General features: G+C 40.7%; 1 protein-coding gene across 2 annotated transcripts; it reads right to left on the bottom strand.

Moving 5' to 3' along the window:
- Positions 1-7,707: 7,707 nt before the first annotated feature.
- On the bottom strand, positions 7,708-15,241 carry LOC112252524 (NAD-dependent protein deacetylase sirtuin-1). Of its 2 annotated transcripts, none has more exons than XM_024423818.2 (9): positions 14,807-15,241; positions 13,891-14,013; positions 10,777-11,015; positions 10,533-10,685; positions 10,271-10,418; positions 10,099-10,178; positions 9,747-9,930; positions 8,965-9,618; positions 7,708-8,785 (listed from the first exon to the last, which is right to left on the bottom strand). In XM_024423818.2, the coding sequence occupies exons 1-9, from the start codon at positions 15,126-15,128 to the stop codon at positions 8,505-8,507; spliced, it is 2,184 nt and encodes a 727-aa protein (XP_024279586.1). In that variant the 5' UTR covers positions 15,129-15,241; the 3' UTR covers positions 7,708-8,504. The 2 variants fall into 2 exon arrangements, with proteins under 2 accessions (XP_024279586.1, XP_024279595.1); XM_024423827.2 differs by having other exon boundaries at positions 13,891-13,962; positions 14,807-15,240.
- Positions 15,242-22,059: the final 6,818 nt, after the last annotated feature.

Genomic DNA, 22,059 nt, shown 5'->3' with positions numbered 1-22,059 from the left:
AATGAGAACATGAGATATTGCACGTGACCTTTGCCCTCAGACAAAACCTGAATTTATTGGCTGCAAGGAATATGGGGGAAGTCACTGCAGAAAAGTTGCACCAATCCAATTCCATTTAAAACAAACAAATCAACAAAATTACAATTGTGACAATTGTTGGTACCCCATATGGATTCTTACTTATGGAAAAATGAGCTGTATTGTGGCCTTACATGGCTCCCTTTAACTGGGGTATAAAAATAAGCTAACACGCATAGAATATGCATTTTTCATCTATCACAATGTGGAAAGGCAAAAACACTCACAAATTCAAAAATAAAAAAATGGTTTCCACTATTAAACAATAGGTACACAATTCGGTCAATAATTAAGAAGTTCAAACCCAGACTCAAACTCACACAACAGTACATGTGCACCGGAGGCAGTTGCACTGATTTGACATCTTGGTTCTGACTTAAAAGTTAAATGAACATATAGGTCTTAGCCGATTTAACTTAATTTTGTAAGTTAAGTTAATGTACAGATTTGTAGTTATCCTGAATTGACATTTAAAGTCAAGACAACTGTTATATTAATTTAGTACATTTGACTTATTGGATCTAATTTGGAAGTTGAGGGAACACATTATTTATAGCTGATTTTTTGTCAACACAACTGGGATCTTGTTTTAGTTTATTTGACTCATTAGTTCTGATTTGAAAGTTGACTGAGCAAATTGTTCTTTGCTAACTGAACTTGATTTTTTATGTTTACAGCTTTTATTGAGTAGAGGTCAACTTAACTTAACATTATTTGTCAAATTAACACATTTTTCACATTTAGTTGACATGAATAGATGGATGTTGGAGTATTTACATGCCAGTGACTTCAGATCATTCTGTTTCTTGTGGTAATGTGGTCTTTGCCATGGCGGTGGTACCCCAGAAGTTGCTGCTCCATTCTCATTTCACTTCTTTGCTGCTATCATTGCAATGCCTCGATGATCTTCCAAATGGTGGGATGGGTAGCGCCAAGATTCGCGGAAAAAAGTCGATGACATCCCTCCACCCCTGTTGTCGGTCTTCGACAAGTCTTGCAGGACAGCATAGTGGCAGTTCCATTCTGAACATTTAAAAAAAAGAGATAGAAGCAGATTAGCAACCATGTTATTGGCATTGAGCATGCTGTCATCAACAATAAGAATACAAATAATAAATCCATGATTATGTTAAACAACACAATGGCCTACCTATGGAAAACATTGGCTTTCTCCAAGGCGTCCGACCTTTTCTGCAACCCATGTTGCCTGAAAGTGTCAGGAGCTCCTCCAGTTGATGTTCCGGGCGCTGAGGGTTATGCGACCTTGGCATTCGAAAGCATCATATTCGGGGCACTTCCTGAAGGTCTTATTTGCGGATCGGTCGTTCCCGTCTGTAGATGTAGCATTCATGCGCCTGGAATTTTTTTCTAAGAATAATGAATGCTGAGGGTAGCAGTACATTTGTTCAGAGCCGGCAGTTCAGACGATAGTTTTAAAGGTAATCAAATGGATTGTTCATTAGCAGGATATATTTGCATTCATTCTCTTAAATCTCATAAAATAGTCTATACTCTTCTTGTGCAATGTATAGCCTAATGTACTGTTTGTCTGCCTGTCTTGGTGATAATCTTAAATTAATAAAATAGTATTCTTTAGTTTGTTTGCATGTTATTATTTTACATTTAATTATGACCTCCTAAAACTAGAACCATCTTTTAGGCGTCTTGGGAATGTACAATTTTAATATTCTGATAACATTTTACTTGTCGAAATCGTGTGACATTAAACACTTTTTGTTCCTTGTATTAGTGACAATGTTCGCCTATCAATAATAATAAGAATTTATCTGTGAAAGTAGACATAAAACTTGAACCCTGTTTCAACAATCATCAGCTGATTCCGAAATAATTTTCAGGATAACAGTAAAGTGAACAGCTGTTGTGATAACATGCAAGGTTTTTCTAGAACGCTTTGATATGTTACAAAAAGGATAGTCCAACAAACTATACAGGCTAAAAATGTACTCCCATACAGGTTATAAAAACATTATTTCCATGTAATTCATTTTATTCAATCTGTGTCCTCGCCAACCATGCATGGTACGGCAGCACTTTGCAAAATTCCAATGTTATAGTCTTGTGAATCTCTCATGCATATTTTGTTTTATTGAAAATTATTTTGAGGAGGTGGAAATGATTTGAATGTGGGTGTCCAGGCAGGGAAGCATTTTACAACATTCAAATGTTATAGTCTTGTGAATCTCTCATGCCGACAACTGGGGTCTATGCGAGAGATGGACAGATAATGATTTAAAAATTAAATGGACTACATTCTCATTCATATTATCAAGATAGGAGGTGAGTATCAAAATAGTTTTAAAATATGTCCTTGCCTTAAGTTGAACCTCGAATAGATCTATAATATAATACCTTATACAGTCAGCTCAAAATATGGTATACTGATCTTTTGAAATAGCCAACATTTTTTTGTATCATATTGAGACTAAATTAAACGAGAGGCCAAATGGATTTTGTGATGTTGTTCTATTTTACATTGACTTATTAGACTGTTACAATGTAGGGGAAAAGGCATACATTTTATATAAACATTGGATTTCTGTGGTCCAAATGTCATAATCATTTTAAGACTTTTTCTTTTGGTATGCCTACCAATGTGTCTCTCCTCACTTTTAATATTGTTTTATTTAACCTTTATTTAACTAGGCAAGTCAGTTAAGAACTCATTCTTGTTTACAATGACGGCCTACTCCGGCCAAACCTGGACAGCGCTGGGCCAATTGTGCACCGCCCTATGTGACTCCCAATCACAGCCAGATGTGATACAGCCTGGATTCAGACCAGGGACTGAAGTGACACCTCTTGCACTGAGATGCAGTGCCTTAGACCGCTGCGCCACTAGGGAGCCCACTTGGAAAGCCTGCTCATTGATGTCAATACCCAAGCCGATAATTGTGATGTGGGTTGAATTGGAATTATGTGAATAATGCTAAGGATGATGATGGTGAGAGCCCAATATAGCCTAACCCTTTAATCATAGGCTACTGTAAATGTGTCTCTAAAATCACAATGTTTAATTTCTATAGTTATGTTACAAAGTATATTTTTATTGAAACTTCCAAATGTTGGCCTTTTAGGCCTACCACATGAAACAATTACAGCATTCATTGCATGTACTATTTTCATAACTGACTCAAAATTCGCTATGCTACAGCCTATATATAATATTCTCCCTATATGAACCCATTTATTTTAGGCCATATAAAGAACAGCTCTGCATGATTTGATTAAAAGCAGCAAAAATACACATTGTTTCATATTCTTTAATAAAAGACACAGAAACAGGCAATAGGCTATAGAGCTGTCTTCACAGTTTCCTCGCCAAATAGGCCTACAAGGAAACGCGACAAACACCATATATACAAAAGTATGTGTACGCCCCTTCAAATTAGGGGATTCGGCTACATTCTAAAAAGTAAAAGGTTCCTGGAGTATCCTTCAGGAGTTCTTCAAATTGAAACTGTGGGGGAAGCCCTATAAGTTCTTCGAAGAACCCTATAAAGGGGTTATTTGAACAACCTTTTGGGGTTCATTTTTTAACTACCCCCCCTCCCCTATTATTATTTATTATTAATAATAATAAGCATAACAATAACAACAATAACACTATATTTTAGTTGTCAGTGTTTATTATGATTTTAGTGACAAAGCAGAATAAAAAAATCTAAATATGAGGTAAACTCCCAGCAGAGCTCCAAGTCAAATGGATATATCCTCTGGTCTGGTGATGTTAATGTGTTAACGTTCTCCATCTCCTTAGCCAGAATGATTTTGCAGTGCATGATGATCAAACACGTTCCCTGTTGTATTCATCAGAGGTGTAGGGAGGCTGAAGTCTGTGAATTCAAAAAATAGTAAAATAATAATTATACAGATGGTTAACAAAACATGCACACAACAGTATTCATACCTTGGTTTTTGTGGTAAATATGAATTTAAAAAACAGTTTTTATAATGGTTTTCATTCACATACCTTGTCCATAATGTAGAGGTCTATGGGATATTCGTTGAAGAGGTAAGGGAGGAGGATGGTAAATGTGATCTGCATAATAACATTCCAATACCAATTGACATACCTTTGTATGCCTCCTCCTCTGTGTACCTGCAGACACAGACACAAAAGTGAGCAGTTCAGTCATCGGCACCCAATACAGCTAGCCTTCAACATATTCTTATAGCCTGTGAAGTGGTAGGCCACACAAGCTCACAGAACGGGACCACCAAGTGCTGAAGCGCCTAGTACTGTAAAAAATCGTCTGGGTTGCAACAGTCATTACCGAGTTACAAACTGCCTCTGGAAGCAACATCAGCACGAGAACTATTCATAAATGAAATGGGTTTCCATGGCAGAGCACAAGCCTAAGATCACCATACGCAATGCCAAGCGTCGGCTGGAGTGATGTAAAACTCACCGACATTGGCCTCTGGAGCAGTGGAAATGCATTCTTTGGAGTGATGCATCACGCTTCAACATCTGGCATTCCGACAAACAAATCTGTGTTTGGTGGTTGCCAGGAGAACTCTACCTGCCCCAATGCATACTGACAACTGTAAAGTTTGGTGGAGGAGGAATAATGGTCTGGGGCTGGTTTTCATAGTTCGGGCTAGGCCCTTTAGTTCCAGTGAAGGGAAATCTTAACGCTACAGCATACAATGACATTCTAGACGATTCTGTGCTTCCAACTTTGTTGCAACAGTTTGGGGAAGGCCCTTTCCTGTTTCAGCATGACAATCCCTATCGTGCACAAAGCGAGGTCCATACAGAAATGGTTTGTTAGGGCTCCCGAGTGGCGCAGTGGTCTAAGGCACTGCTTCGCAGTGCTAGCTGTGCCACCGGAGATCCTGGTTTTGCACCCAGGCTCTGTCGCAGCCGGCCGCGACCGGGAGGCCCATGGGGCGGTGCACAATTGGCCCAGCGTTGTCCGGGTGAGGGAGGGTTTGGTTGGCAGAGATATCCTTGTCTCATTGCGCACTAGCGACACCTGTGGTGGGCCGGGCGCAGTGCACGCTGACCAGGTTGCCAGGTGTACGGTGTTTCCTCCGACACATTGGTTCGGCTGGCTTTCCAGGTTGGATGTGCATTGTGTCAAGAAGCAGCGCGGCTTGGTTGGGTTGTGTTTTGGAGGACGCATGGCTCTTCACCTTCGCCTCTCCTGAGTCCGTATGGGAGTTGCAGCGTTGAGACAAGACAGTAACTACTACCAACTGGATGCCACGAAATTGGGGAGAAAAAGGGGTAAAAAAATAATAATTATGGTTTGTTGAGATAGGTGTAGAAGAACTTGACTGGCCTGCACAGAGCCCTGACCTCAACCCCATCGAACACCTTTGGGATGATTTGGGAACGCCGACTGCGAGCTAGGCCTAATCACCCAATATCAGCGCCGGCCTCACTAATGCTCTATGGCTGAATAGAAGCAAGTCCCCACAGCAACGTTCCAACATCTGGTGGAAAGCCTTCCCAGAAGAGTGGAGCAGAAAAAGGGGGGACCAACTTCATATTAATGCCCATGATTTTGGAATGAGATGTTCGACGAGCAGGTGTCCACAAAAAATGTTGGTCATGTAGTGTATCTCAACGACATTATGTGCACGAGAAGGTCTGTAGTACCTTCCACAAAAAGTTGTGCTCTACAAAAAGCCAGGTAAGCGTCTCACACACACTCTCTCTGTCTCTCAAGTTTGGCAGGTATCTTTTGGCTGATACTGTGAAGATTAGCCTCTCTCCCCCAAATGCTTACTAACAATTCAGCATTGTAGTCTTATTTACTATAATGTTACAGTCCTTGTGGCCTATAGGATCATAACACATGATGATGCAACAAGTTTTTGGTGTGTTGTTTGAGTATTGACTTCTACTGGACAAGGGGACTATCTCATTCTCCCTCTCTCTTCCATGGCAGGTACATGTAATGTTTGGTTAAAGCCCCATCTCTAGTTAATCTCTGCTGATTATATTGCAAGTGTTTCACTCTTAGCATATTTTATTTTACTCGTATTCTAAGCAATTTAAAAGCTGATGAAGTGCTCTCTCTCATGTCTTTTTTGTTCAAAGGCCTTTACTTGAGGCCAACTTTACCATATTACCCTGGAGGCATACTTACACAACCAGTGTACCACAACTTTTTTAATTTTTTAATTTATTTAACCTTTTTTTTACTAGGCAAGTCAGTTAAGAACAAATTCTTATTTTCAATGACGGCCTAGGAACAGTGTTCCTAGGCCGGAACTGCCTGTTCAGGGGTAGAACGACAGATTTTGTACCTTGTCAGCTCGGGGATTTGAACTTGCAACCTTTCGATTACTAGTCCAATGCTCTAACCACTAGGCTACCCTGCCGCCCCAGTCTCATTATTTTGCTGAATGATATCTCTCAATTTTAAACAATGCGAAATTCAAATATAAAATCATTTGTTTAGCTTCTTTCCATTTTGTGGCTTCATGAAAGTTAAACATGACGGGAATTCAGCGATTACATTTGTTTACTTCACCTTTGTGGCTCCCTGATGAAACAGCAATACCATTACTGTATTTAGGCTTAGCCAACCTGTACTCTATAATGGTTTAGCGATGTGTTGAATATCCGGTGTTATGATACTGATTATTGTTCTGCCACAGTTGGTTTGTTTAAGCTTCTACCATTGTGGCTAGATGAAGTTACAGGTTCATCTAATGGTTGCGTCTGGAACAACAGTTGTTGACAACTTGCGTTATAGCTACACCTTAATCCTTTGCCTAACATTAACTTTATAATGTACGTTAATTCTACTAACCTATGTAAACAAACCATCTGTAGCAACAAATCAGTATCACCACACTGGATTTGAGAGTGGTTGGCTCGTTCTCGACACTGTGTGCACCTATATACGCACCGAAATGTACGTCCACATGACCTATCGCACGAAATGGCGTGAAAGGAACTGCGACTGGGGTATCAGGACAATGTAGTTAAAATCATGCAATGACTACAGGTTCGTTTTTATCACTGATGCTGGATTGGAATTACATTCCTTGAAAAATAATATTAGTACAATTTTAGACAAAAACACAGCTCTTTGTGACTTTTGCAGGCATAAGAACTTTAAAAACATAGGTATAGGGCTATACTATAAATACAGTATACATTATCAATATGGGTAAATAAATATTTACATAAATGGTCCCCTCAAATGAGATCATCTGCTATGTTATAGGCTATTTGTTGGTGCATGGTGTCATTAAGCCTAAAATAAATCCAGCAAATAAAATGTAATGTTTTTAAAGAAAACGGTTAGTACGTTTTTAATGATGTAAAAAATAATGCAGAGCATAAAAGCTGACACACCAACATCACAAGGAATGACATACTATTTCTAAACTCAAATTTAATTTTAATCAGCTCCATTTCATTCATGTAAATGTTGTCCCTTCATTCGTGTAAAACACCCCATTGACACTGCTGCAGGATCTGAACTTCATGCACTTACCTGTAAAGTGGTCTTCTCAAACTAAAGTTGGCCATCAAATAGCATGCAACTCTCATATCTCTATCCATTTCTTACACAAGTGTGTTGTTACACCTTGTGATTAATAAAGGCTATTTGTGTCATGAAAAAGAAAATGCCTACCACAAATGTTGAAAAAGCTTGCTATTTTACTACCAAGATCAATATCAAAACAAAAACAATTTAAACATACAAATAAGGTTCTTAAAACACTAAATTCAGCTCATGTTAAACTGATCACAGAACACAATGTCTGTTACGGCTGGACATTTCTCCAGACAAGTGAATACGAGCTCTATAGATTTGCACTTCCACAAACAGTCACATCCTCCAAATAGCTCATGCAACCAAGGACATAAGTACAAATGCATCAAACTGCTCGAAATGGAAGACGAAAAAAGTGCTATTTGCTCAAAAGAAAGCATATGAACATGGTTATAAGGCTTTATGTTTGCACAATGTATAACTTCAATATGATTTAGAAAACCATCACCTACTCGTTGAGTATGTCTTACAAAATACAAAAATAATAAAAGCTTGACCGTGACAGTAAAAAGTAGCTGCCAAATATCGTAAGGAAAACAATGCCACCATTAAATATAATCTTTACACTTCAGTGGTGGGTAAGTCAAAAACAAACCTTTTAGGACTTCAAAAAAATTGAAAAACATTGAGTATGGGGGGGGGTTTCTTTGGTCTAAGTTTGCTGTTCCTTTCTTGGTTAAGCTGCTAATGGTAGTACACAAAACATGTACTCAACTACCCCGCAGCTCAGTAATGTGGTCGGATGCAGAAAGACAGAAATAATTTTCTGCACAAGCACGCAAGTGTCTCAACGCAATCTAGTAAAAAAAATAATACTAAACAAGATAATAAAAACAAAAAAGAAAAGTGCCTTGTCAAGACAGGGTAATTCTGTCTTTTTTACAGGTCTGTGGTGTTCTGAACATTTGTGTCTGTATTGTCTGTCTGCTTCACACTCAACGTGCCCTCACAAGTGTTCTTGTGTGTCACTGTGTCTATGAGGCAGCCCTCGACCTCCTCTGTTGGTGTACTCTGCTCGTCCTCTGCGTCGCTGTCTTCCTCCATCTCCAGGCTTGAGTCATCACTCTCGCAGGAGCTGGATGTCTCATCCTCTGAGTTGGAGTACACTTCTGCCCCATGAAAGATGTAGTGATTTGGTGCTCGGAAAAGGTATTGAGAAGCTGGGTAAGAGACATCACATTTTGGGTGAATTTCACAACAAGTTGTCATAACATGGAAATTGCAGGACATGATTTAATGAAACGACATGGAAAAGTTATTACCAGCAGAAGGTTTTGCATAAAAAAATTGAAAGACATTTTGCACAAAATCTGAAGTAAACGAACACTTTAAATCTTACTCTCAAGGCGCTTGCTGATAGGACTTCGACAGATTCGACTCATCCAGCGTAGTCTGCGAACCTCAAGGTTGATGTGTTGATCATTTAATCCAGAGCCTTCTTCACTCCGCGTGTCTGCTGATGGAGAGACGGAATACTCCATTCTCTCCTCATTGGGGCTTGGAGCCTTTGGACAGGGCTCTGGTTGTGCTACTAGTTCTGGAGTGTCTTGGACAATCTGCCCTTCTGGACAGGGCTCCGGTGGTACTCCATCGACTTCAGGTGTGTCGGTGACATTCTGAGCCGTCGGACAAGGTTCTGTTGGTACTCTGTCGCGTTCTGGAGTGTCTGAGACCATATGAGTGTTTGTCTCCTCTGAAGCACTGACTGATGCATCTGTGTGACGGTGCTTCTGTTCTTTTTCTGTTGGCTTACTGTGAGTAGACAAGGCCTTGCAAGATGGCTGCTCTGCAGAAGTCGCTAACAGCGGGGGGTTTTCTGTGATCTCATTGAGTCTTAAGGAGTTGTAGCACAGTTGCTCAAAGTCTCCGCCCAACCGATGGCAGAGCTCGTTAACGATGACATCACAGTCCCCAAGTAGCTCCACATCAAAGTTGAGGTGAGGCAGCTGCTCCCGATTTATCAAGACTTGAGGCACGTCATGAGGAATAGAGGCTGGATGGTAAAAGAGGTCACCTGTTATATATGCATGGCTCGAGATAAAGCATAATACCGGTAATAACATTGGTAATAGCATTGCTTATCTTGGGCATCTAAAAAAAAAAAAAATTGTTTCAACATACTTGGGATGAGAGCCACCGGTCGCACTTTCAGCGAGGACCCAATGACAATAAGGAGGTCCACTTCATCCTTATCCTGCCTCATTGCTCTGTGGAATATTTCTGGAAGATTCTCTCCAAAGAAGACAATATCTGGCTTCATGATTGCCAGGGGGATATCTGTACACCGTGGACAGTGAGGGACAACCTTGAACAGAGATTTGAATTCATTATGGAAACAAAATCAGACAATGGACGCTACTGTACAAGATAAGCCGTGAATGACTGAAAAAAAGCCACAAGTCTGTCCAGGAGTACACATCAATTCACAGATTTGACACTGGTGAATATGAATAGGAACCATTCTTGCCAATACCTGATAAAAAATGTCTTCCCTTACGGCCTCACAGTCAACCTTGTGTTTACAGACGAGACAGGAAGCTGTTGCAAAAGACCCTGAAATACAGAAGAGTGTGGGTCATAAGAATGAATATTAGACCCAGGACCACAAACACTTGATTAAAGTTAACATGTATTACAGTATGTACCGTGACATTGGATGATCCTCTTAACCCCAGCCACTTGTTCAAGAGTGTCAATATTCTGGGTGTAGTTGCGTAGTAGCTTCCCCTGCTTGTCCAGCATAGATATGAATTTGTGACAAGGCGAAGGTTGGAACTGTCCTGGATAGATCTCCTGCAAGAGATCAGAGCAAATCAAAACCATCTCACATATCCAACAAGTGGTCATTTACAGATATTCATCATCGCTTAAACAAATACTATATAGATATGCTTTCAGTCCACAAACCTTAGCAAACTTGAAAAATGGCCTTGGGTCTCTTCTGAAGTACTCGATATCAAACATTGCCTGAGGGTCTGGAAGATCAGGGAAATCTATTGCCAGCCTTGCATAAATGCCATCTCTGGATCGAAAGTCTGGTATTCCACAAGAAACAGATACCTGAGGAAAAATAAACCACCAGTCCTAATAAAACAACTGTGAAAGCTATACAAAGACACAGCAAAACTTAATTGTTCCCTGCAATACATACCCCAGCGCCGGTCAGCACAAGGATCTTTTTGCTTTCCTGGAGTAGCCGAACCACATCCTCCAGGGTGTTTATGTCTTTGCGCTTCTTTCTTTTAGGAGGCTCCGAGATGTTGATGATGATCTGCCACAGTGTCATGTCATCCAAGTCGGGCGGAAGCACAGTCTCAGGAAGCAAGTCTTTTAGTATTGTTCTCGGATTGGTCTCTCTCATAATGTGTTGCTGAATAAAACTGTAGGAACCTATTAAAAAAAATTAAAAAATACTGCACATTCAAATTGCTTTAAAAACATGTTATTGTATATTGAACATTACCTGGGTTGCATGCAATTGTGTATTACAGCAGATGTATTAAATGCAACAATCTTCCCATAAATCGTAAAGGTAGAATAAACCTCTTCAGAATGGCATGGCTCCCAAAGTTCTTATATTTATTCTCACTAATACCAATAACCCCACCAAAGACATTCTTTAAAAAAGTATACCTCAGCCATTAGACTTTATACGGGCAAATAAAACTCAAAAAGGAAAGCTACAGCTCCCTAATCTTTTTAACCTCTGATTGGAATTGCATCAACTAGCCACCCAAGGCTTTTACTTGAGACATATCGTTAAATGCACTAAAGAGGAGCAATGTGTAATTATAGAAGATGTGCATTCACCCTCAATCGTTTCACTTGGCTATTTTCAAACGATAAACTGAGAACATGAACAACTTCATAGTTAACACTAACAATATGGAAGAAAATTAAAACAGATTCTACAAAAAACAATGTTATTCGCAAAAAACACAAGCCTAGGTAAAAATCATTGGATAGCTATTCAGAATGCACCGATAAATTGGTTCACATGGAAACAAAGGCGTAAAAAAAACAAATGACTTGGTAATAGGAAATATTTATTTCCATGACAGAAATAAAAAGCAATTTTCGATTGACCAATGTCGATATTTTCAAATACATGCAATTTAAGTTTAATATCACTAAATGTTGATTTGAAATCTTTTGGGACAGAGCAATCTTAAGGGAATTCTATTTGAGTTAGAAAAGGATCTTCATATGTTAGGTATGATATTCAAAACCTTGCAGAGAGCCTATCCAAATGACAACCTCAAACGGAACAAGTTCCACAAACATGTGAGTAACAGAAATCGAATAATGTGTCCCTGAACAAAGGGGGGGGTCAAAATCAAAAGTAACAGTCAGTATCTGGTGTGGCTGCATTAAGTACTGCAGTGCATCTCCTCCTCTTGGACTGCACCAGATTTGCCAGTTATTGCTGTGAGAGGTTACCCCACACTTCCACCAAGGCACCGGACATTTCTGGGGGGGGGAATGGCCCTAGCCTTCACCTTCCGATCCAACAGGTCCCAGACATGCAATGGGATTGAGATCTGGGCTCTTCGCTGGCCATGGCAGAACACTGACATTCCTGTCTTGCAGGAAATCACGCACAGAACGAGCACTATTGCTGGTGGCATTGTCATGCTGGGTCATGTCAGGATGAGCCTGCTGGAAAGGTACCACATGAGGGAGGAGGATGTCTTCCCTGTAAGGCACAGCGTGGAGATTGCCTGCAATGACAACAAGCTCAGTCTGATGATACTGTGACACACCGCCCCAGACCATGACAGACCCTCCACCTCGATCCCACTCCAGAGTATAGGCCTCGGTGTAATGCGCATTCCTTCGACGATAAAACGCAAATCCAACCATCACCCCTGGTGGGACAAAAATCGCAACTCATCAGTGAAGAGCACTTTTTGCCAGTCCTGTCTGGTCCAGCGATGGTGGGTTTGTGCCCATAGGCAAAGTTGTTGCCGGTGATGTCTGATGAAGACCTGACTTTACAACAGGCCTACAAGCCCTCAGTCCAGCCTCTCTCAACCTATTGCGGACAGTCTGAGCACTGGAGGAGGGATTGTACGTTCCTGGTGTAACTCGGGCAGTTGTTGCCATCCTGTTCCTGTCCCGCAGGTGTGATGTTCTGATTTAGCTATCCTGTGTAGTTACACGTGGTCTGCCACTGCGAGGACGATTAGCTGTCCGTTCTGTCTCCCTGTAGCGCTGTCTTAGGCATCTCACAATACAGACATTGCAATTTAGTCAGTAGAAAGGCCTCTTGTGTCCTAAGTTTTCATAACTGCGAACTTAATTGCCTACTGTCTGTAAGTGGTTAGTCACATGTGCATGTTCAATAATTGTTTATGGTACATTGAACGAGCATGGGAAACAGTGTTAAAACCCTTTACAATTAAGATCTGTGACATTATTTGGATTTTTACTAATTATCTTTGGAGAACCAGGGTCCTGAAAAAGGGACGTTTCTTTTTTTGCTGAGTTTATAAACTATTGGTACCAAGACATAAAAACTGATTTTGGCACAAGATGGAGGGAATGTTTGAACATAACGAATGAATGGAATGAATGGATTCTTAATGAACCTTTAGTTTATACTGGATTAAGCATAATGTATAATACAAGAGACAATTTACAGAACAGAGTAATGTCTAAAGTGTAAACCTAATAATGACTAAATAATCCATGCCCCCTGGAAATGCTATAAAGTCTAAATGTTATGAGTGGAGATAGAAAGTTGGTTGTCAGAAGTGTTGCAATGTAAATTTGTTTGTCTGCATATTTCAAGAATTGTCATGAGGGTGCAGTGAGATACCCGATGGACTGGACGATACGCTTCTCATCAATTATCTTGAAAAATGTACAGTACCAATCAAAAACCAATCAAAAATTTGGACACCTACTCATTCAAGGGTTTTTCTATATTTTCACTATTTTCTACATTGTAGAATAATAGTGAAGACAACTATGACATAACATATAGGGAACCATGTTGTAACCCAAAAAAATGTTAAATCAAAAAATATTTTATATTTGAGTTTGTTCAAAGTAGCCACTCTTTTCCTTGATGACAGCTTTGCACACTCTTGGCATTCTCTTAACTGGCACTGGAGATATGAGTGAAAACAGGTATGTCTCTGGATAGGTGTGATGTCATTGATGGTTGGGCTTTGTTGTGCATGTTGTCCTTGGTATGGTTTGAAAAATTAATTTTCAATACACCTGGTAAAAATAACATTGATTATCAGACATCTTGTACCTATCTGTGGTTGAGGGGTCCAGTCACTGGAACTTGCATGTGAGGATCTGTCATCATCCTCATTGACACCATCTGGGAAGGCAAAGCCATTTTGGTGAAACTCCTCATCAGTGCCACGACACTCTGGACAAGCAATAAAGAGGACATGATTGTGGGAATTGATACAGTTTTGCCAATTCATTTAAAGCTGCAATATGTACCCGAACAAATTCATATAGAAATGTGTTAGATAGCTGTCACTCATTGAAAGCAAGCAGTATATCTGTTCTGTGTGTTTTTTTTTTTTCACGTTCTTAAGTTTCGCGTCTTGTGCTTTCGGTTTTATACACCAGCATCAAACAGCTGAAAATACAATATTTTTGGTTATGTAAAAATAGATTTCATAGCGGTTTAAATGGTACATTATTATCTACTTGTATGTTGTCACATTAACTGAAATTAAGCTAACTTTTAGAATTTTAGCAACCAAGGAATGGCGGAGGGATTTCTGCATCTTTAATGTGGACTAGCTGTCTCTTCATAACAGATCACTCAGGCAATGTGTTGAACAGTAATTTACCTAACTAATTCTGCAAAGGACTTCAATGTTACTGTGTTTTTGCATTCCCTGAAATGTACAAAACATGCAACCCAAAAACCTGAATTGTATAACGTTACTAGCCAAAAAGCTAATGTTGATATCGCCTACCTTTTTTTAAATGAGTCGGCTAAAGTTTGCTACTTTAAACCTTCAGGCTGACGTACTGTTGAACTAGCGTGCAGCAAGTTAGCTACAACGCTAGCGAGCCCAATTGAAGTGGCTATCCAAGGTGGAGTAATCGAACCAGACATGCAACGCTCGAGTCCGCGCAAAAAAAAAAAAAAAAAAAAAAAAAACTTTGCATACTAGCTATAGCAGCTAGCTAAATTAGCCTACCTGCAAGCTCCGCAGCGGGTCCAGATGCGTTTAAGTTTGTTACGCTTTCCTGAGGCTCCAAGACCAGCAGCCCATTGTCTCCGCCTAGTGCTGCTGCTGGGGCCTGTCCTAACGCCATCACCGGCTCAATCTCATCTGGCCGCGCAGAAATCGCCGCAGCCCAACTCTCACAAGCCTCTAGCCCGTATGTAGCTTGCTCAGTCTGAACAATTTTGAGCCCACATTCTATGGCCATGCTCATTTTGGACTTTTTTGAAATGGGTTCTTCCATACTTGAAGCGCTGGAAGTGGCTCCAACAAGGATATTCTCCCCGTCCGCCATCTTCAGCAGAAAAAGCCGCTGTGGTGAAAAAATATTTCTCGGTCGACAGCTGGGTATTTAAATGGCGCATGTGACTCGCTCTCCACTCCACCAGTAGTTGCGACCCGAGCGCCACGTCAATGACGTCAACCATAAGAACACGTATCATGATTCATGTTTAGCTATGAACATTGATTGATATTATTTGAGCAAATGTCACATTTCAAATCAACTAAAGCTACTAGCGTTAGCTGGATAATATTGCAATATTCAATGGCACATTGTCGTTCTGGTTCTTGAGACTGCCAGCTGCACAGCGCGACCTAAAATAAAGTCGACCTGGAACGCGCAACACCCTGAAGCCTTCAGAGGAGCCAGGCTAGCTAAATCAATTATTTTCAAAGCTTTCATAATATTGATCAGAATGGATTATACTTAATCAATAAGGCACGAAAGGGTGTGGTATATGGCCAATATACCACGGCTAAGGGCTGTTCTTATGCACGACGCATCTCGGAGCGCCTGGACACAGCCCTTAGCCGTGATATTTTGGCCATATACCACAAATCCCAGAGTTGCCTTATTGCTATTATAAACTGCTATCAACGTAATTAGAGCTGTAAAAACAAGTGTTTTGTCATACCCTGTATACGGTCTGATATCACGGCTCTCAGCCAATCAGCATTCAGGTCTCTAACCACTGAGTTTCTAATTTAAACTTCAGACCGTATACCACGTGTATGACAAAACATTTATGAAGTATTGCATTGAAAGTGTGAATTAAAAACAAACAACTAAAACCATTTGCATCCTGCAACCATACAACTGTGACTGCCTGGTGTAGGCTTATTACAGGGCCATGTAACATTTAAACTACACTGAAGTTCATTAGTAATTTAACACATTAAGACTGGGGGTCACTCAATTGTTTTGAGCATAGGCTCAGATTAAAGGTCCTACGGTGACCTTGATGTGCGAACTGTGCCCATACTGTTGTTGAACATTGTCTACTACAATGGCGACATGTCACTCGGGCAGGTAGGGCAGTGCAACATTTTTAGCAAAAAATAAAACAACTAACAAAATTGGGTTGCCTGTTTTGAATGTTATTTTGGCATTAATACGTTTCACATATCAGTTTGCATACCATTTTTAAATATATTTTTTTATTTCACCTTTATTTAACCAGGTAGGCCAGTTGAGAACAAGTTCTCATTTACAACTGCGACCTGGCCAAGATAAAGCAAAGCAGTGCGACACAAACAGCAACACAGAGTTACACATGGAATTAACAAACATACAGCCATTCACACAATAGAAAAGTCTATATACAGTGTGTGCAAATTAGGTTAGATAAGGGAGGTAAGGCAATAAATAGGCCATAGTGGCAAAATAATTACAATTTAGCAATTAAACACTGGAGTGATAGATGTGCAGAAGATGAATGTGCAAGTAAATATACTGGGGTGCAAAGGAACAAAAAATAAATAACAGTATGGGGATGAGGTAGTTTGATGGGCTATTTGCAGTGATCTATGAGCTGCTCTGACAGTTGGTGCTTAGAGTTAGAGAGGGAGATATGAGTCTCCAGCTTCAGTGATTTTTGCAATTCGTTCCAGTCATTGGTAGCAGAAAACTGGAAGAGAAGGCGGCCTAAGGAGGAATTGGCATTGGGGGTGACAAGTTAAATATAACTGCTGGAGCACGTGCTACGGTTGGGTGCTGCTATGGTGACCAGTGAGCTGAGATAAGGTGGGGCTTTACCTAGCAAAGACTTATAGATGACCTGGAGCCAGTGGGTTTGGCGACGAATATGAAGCGAGGGCCAGCCAACAAGAGCATATAGGTCGCAGTGGTGGGTAGTATATGGGGCTTTGGTGACAAATGGATGGCACTGTGATAGACTGCATCCAATTTGCTGAGTAGAGTGTTGGAGGCTATTTTGTAAATGACATCGCGGAAGTCAAGGATCGGTAGGATAGTCAGCTTTACGAGGGTATGTTTGGCAGCATGAGTGAAGGATGCTTTGTTGAGAAATAGGAAGCCGATTCTAGATGTAATTTTGGATTGGAGATGCTTATGTGAGTCTGGAAGGAGAGTTGACAATCTAACCAGACACTTAGGTATTTGTAGTTGTCCACATATTCTTAGTCAGAACCGTCCAGAGTAGTGATGCTAGACTGGAGGGAAGGTGCGGGCAGCGATCGGTTGAAGAGCATGCATTTAGTTTTAAATGCATTTAAGAGCAGTTGGAGGCCACGGAAGGAGAGTTGTATGGCATTGAAGCTCGTCTGGAGGTTAGTTAACACAGTGTCCAAAGAAAGGCCAGAACTATACAGAATGGTGTCATCTGCGTAGAGGTGGATCAGAAAATCACCAGCAGCAAGAGCGACATCATTGATGTATACAGAGAAAAGCGTCGGCCCGAGAATTGAACCCTGTGGCACCCCCATAGAGACTGCCAGAGGTCCGGACAACAGGTCCTCCGATGTGACACACTAAACTCACTGAGAAGTAGTTGGTGAACCAGCCGAGGCAGTCATTTGAGAAACCAAGGCTGTTGAATCTGTCAATAAGAATGTGGTGATTGACAGAGTCGAAAGCCTTGGCCAGGTCGATGAATACAGCTGCACAGTATTGTCTTTTATCGATGGCGGTTATGATATCGTTTAGGACCTTGAGCGTGGCTGAGGTGCACCCATGACCAGCTCGGAAAATAGATTTCATAGCAGAGAAGGTACGGTGGGATTCGAAATGCTCGGTGATCTGTTTGTTAACTTGGCTTTGAAGAACTTGTGGGGCGGCAGCGTAGCATAGTGGTTAGAGCGTGGGGCGGCAGCGTAGCTGTTAAAGGAATTTAACAGTTCCTATATGTGTTCATTAACCAATTCAATTTAAATTTAAATGTCTGTTTCTAAAAATTTGTAAGATCCTTATTTCCATAAAATGGACAGAGACCAGTCTACCAAAATTAGCCAATAGTATTTATTCTCAAGAGCACTGGTCATACAATGTACATTGGTTTATATACCTCACATTTCATCATAAATGTCTCTCCTCCTCTCAGATACAATGGCAATATAGTTCACAAGCCTTCCCACATTGTCTGCCAACTGTTAAAAAATCTAGAGCCCAAGGTCTCTCCCCTCCCTGGGTAGGGACAGAATGTCCTGTAAGGAACACAGTATTCCAGCCGGTCTGACGATAGCTGAAGACAAAGACGCCTGACTGCTACGCCATTTTGGATAAGAAGATCCACTTAAAAAAATATATATATTATAATAATTGAGTTAATAAAGCCTCCATACAAACATGGTCTCTTTTTTGCTTTCTTGAGTAAGGCAGCTCCAAAATGAAGGGGTTTCAGCCTAGCTCAGTGCTTTCTATGGTGGGGCAGCCAGCGGAAAATACAGAGCAAAGGGGTCGGTAATGTTCTCTTGTTGCGCCGTGATTGGATCAGTGTTCTGTCACTCATGGGGACACTACATCACTGCCAAATCTAAGGGTAGCACTCGAAAATTCAAGCCCCTTGGGTGCTACCATAGAGTTTCATTAGAAGTGCCCATCCAAGAAGGCTAAAAATCATTGGCCATAGATAGAATCATGTCAAATGAAGTTATATCTACAGTAGCTTTGATTGGATTGATCATGTCAACATCATACTTTCAAAAACTTAGCTAGCAGTCATCATCATGAATTAAGTCGACAATCTACTGGCAAATCTTTTTCAATCCTTGTCATAAGAAGATAAATAATGAAGATAAATAGATTAAAGATTATAGATTAAACATATCGGTGCTCATCGGCAATTGGACTTGAACATTACACAAAAAGTTGGAAATCGCAAATTCAACAATGAGTGGTTTGGAAGGAATCAATGGCTAACTGCAAGCATTACAAAGCATTCACTAGCCTGCTATTCAGTGGGGTGGGTGTGTGGTCCCATTTCTCAGTTTAAGGTTATTTTTTCCAAGTTTAAAATTATAAACAGTCAACATTAGCCATGCTGTCAATCCAGCATGATTTATGTCACGCTCAAAACAACTGTTAACTCAGAACTAGGAAATCTGAGTTCAAGACGAGACTGGGAGCTCCGACTGGGAAAATACGCTTTAAACGGTCATCCAACTCGGAATTGTAAATCGGGAACTCAGCATCTTTCTAGAGCTACGACCTGAAGATCACTGACATCCTCATAATTTGAGCTAGTTTTTTTCTGAGTTCCTAGTTGTCTTGAAAGCACCATGAATCCAGAGAATGACAGATTTTGATGACAAAGTTTGATGACAAAATCTGCCCACGAAGGGCCGCCGCGCCACCTTCCTGTTCAAGTGAGCACAGGACAACAAGGTGAGTCCAAAAATGTCCTGTGTGCTGCTGCATAAATTATGTAATATGCCAGGGAGATATGTATACTGTAGTTAAGAAAGTAATACTAAGTGTATGTTGTGTAGTAAAATGTTAGTAGCCCATGTTCCTCACCCTAACCATTTGGCTTATTTTCCATACTGTTCTGGCTTGGTGGTGCACATGTAGCCTATAACGTGTTTTAGAGAAATTGAATCATCAAATATTGTAAGAGCTTTCATTTTCTGCTTATATGCCCCCTTTATTTATGCTACAGTTCCCACTTGGTGTACAGGAAGAACACTGTAAGAACGGCCCATGTTCTGAGTTCTGTCGCTGTACATTTCAAAAGTGCTGAACAAATAGTTATATTGACATATCCGTCCTAGCTCGCCCATAAATGTCTTAATCGAAACTACAGATTATCTTTTATCCGCTTATTGTTCCCTTATGCCATAGTTTGTCTATCTCACTTGTCAGTAGAAATCACATTTGGTTTCTAGTGGCAGTAAATGAGGCTAAATTAACTGTTTCACTGCCAGACAAGGCTTCGCTGATAGCCAGGTGCAGCAGTGGTAATGTGTTGGGACTGCTGTTGGGACTCAGCTGTTGGGACAGCTTTATGTAGGCCCTAACAGTTTGTCGGCACCGTTTGTCACCGTTATAGTGCAATTAATGTATTGTTTAGTGTTGTATTGCGTAATGTCTTTGCTGGCATACATCCCCAAAATGTGTTGGTTTGCCCCACCAAGATTTACATGCTAAAATTGGCACTGGTCTATTATAAAACGTTTTTAAAAATACCATCTATAAACTGGGCATCTGTTTACTTGCCTTCCTCACCCTTGTTTAATTGGCCAAGTCATAATTTCGTTACTTTGACAGACTCAACGGTCCACTGACAATCAAGTCACGGCTGGTATCAGATTTGAAGGTAAGACACAGATGCAGACTGTGTCGGAGTAACCATGTTTATTGGCAACAGGGCAGGCAAACAACCGGTCATGGCAGGCAGGGGTCGATAACCAGAGTAGTAGGGGAAAGGTACAGGACGGCACGCAGGCTCAGGGTCGGGTCAGGCAGAGGTCGGTAAATCCAGAGGTGGGGCAAAGGTACATGATGGCAGGCAGGCTCAGGGGCAGGCAGAGGTCGGTAATCCAGAGGTGGGGCAAAGGTACATGACGGCAGGGAGAATCAGGATCTGAGATGAAAAACGCTGATTGACTTGACAAACAAGACGAACTGGCAACAGAAGTAAGTACACAGGGGATAATGGGGAAGATGGGCGACACCTGGAGGGGGGTGGAAAGAATCACAAAGACAGGTGAAACAGATCAGGAGGTGACAGCTGGAAATAACTGTTTCAGGTCACTAGCAGTAAGCGAAAGGGATTTCATTATTGGCAGGCAGACTTTTACGCCGTACCTGTACAACCTTGCAATTGCCAATAAACAATGTTGTGGCAAGATCGCTGCCACACGCAATGGGCACATTAAAAGGTCAGTGTGTGTGTGTGTGTGTGTGTGTGTGTGTGTGCGTGCGTGCGTGTGTGTGTGTGAAAAATACATTGAATCGGTTATTTTACGCAAGTAAAATATATCGACATATCTGTCAAATCTAATAAGTAGTCTGTTTTAAGTAGTTAACATAGAATTAATTATTATATGAATGTGCTCTGCAAATAAATCCTACAAGGCACACCTCGCCTAGGCACATCATTTGTAAAAATTGAAAGTAAAATCACAGAATAGCCAAACGTGCATGACGCACACATTCATAAAAGGAAAACTATCCATTTGACAGTAATCACCAATTGTACAATTATGTAGTAGGTTACAAAACCTACTACATTTGTGAAAAAATGAAGGTCAGACCCACCTTCTTTGCTGACATTCGTTGATTTGGTGCCAGGTATATCTTAATATGGAGGACATGAGTTGTGTGTGCTTGTGGACGTGCAGTTTGACTCATAACTATTACATGCGTTCTGTTAGAAGTAACATTCAATTATTGTTCAGATAAAGAACAAAATGCCAATCATCTGAATGTCAAGTAGTTTGTAAAGTCACAGGTGTCACCCTAGTGACAGTCTCCTTTCAGGAATTCCAACTGATGAGGAACAGGCCACTGGACTTGAGCGACGTGCCTTGCAGACACTGAAGAACGGAAAGGTAATATCTAAATAATACCATACATTTTGTTTCAACCTATTGTGATATTTCATTCAATTCAAATAAGATTGATTTGAAGTCCTTTTTATGAAGAAAAAAAACTGAAGGATCCTTAGAGGATTCTGAAACCCAAGGAGCATACTGGAACCAAATAAGACTCACACTATCCCAGGCATTAGTGACAAACGGCTGGTAGGCTGTCTGTGTACGTACCATACTGTCATGCTTTACATCTAAATGAAATTTTGTTCAAAAAAGTTTGTTCGTCATGAGCTGCCCCACTGAAACAGCCACGAAGCTCATTGACACAAAGTTCCTTGCTATTTAGCAAGTTAGCTGACGAGCTAACATTAGCCAGCTAGGTTGTGTTATGACATGAGAATGAATTTGTAATTCGTGTTGTTTAATGTTTTAGGGACTCCTGAGAACCAATG

The sequence above is a fragment of the Oncorhynchus tshawytscha genome, linkage group LG01, assembly GCF_018296145.1.
Source record: "Oncorhynchus tshawytscha isolate Ot180627B linkage group LG01, Otsh_v2.0, whole genome shotgun sequence".
Classification (NCBI taxonomy): Eukaryota; Metazoa; Chordata; class Actinopteri; order Salmoniformes; family Salmonidae; genus Oncorhynchus; species Oncorhynchus tshawytscha.
This window is presented reverse-complemented; position numbering and strand designations above follow the sequence as displayed.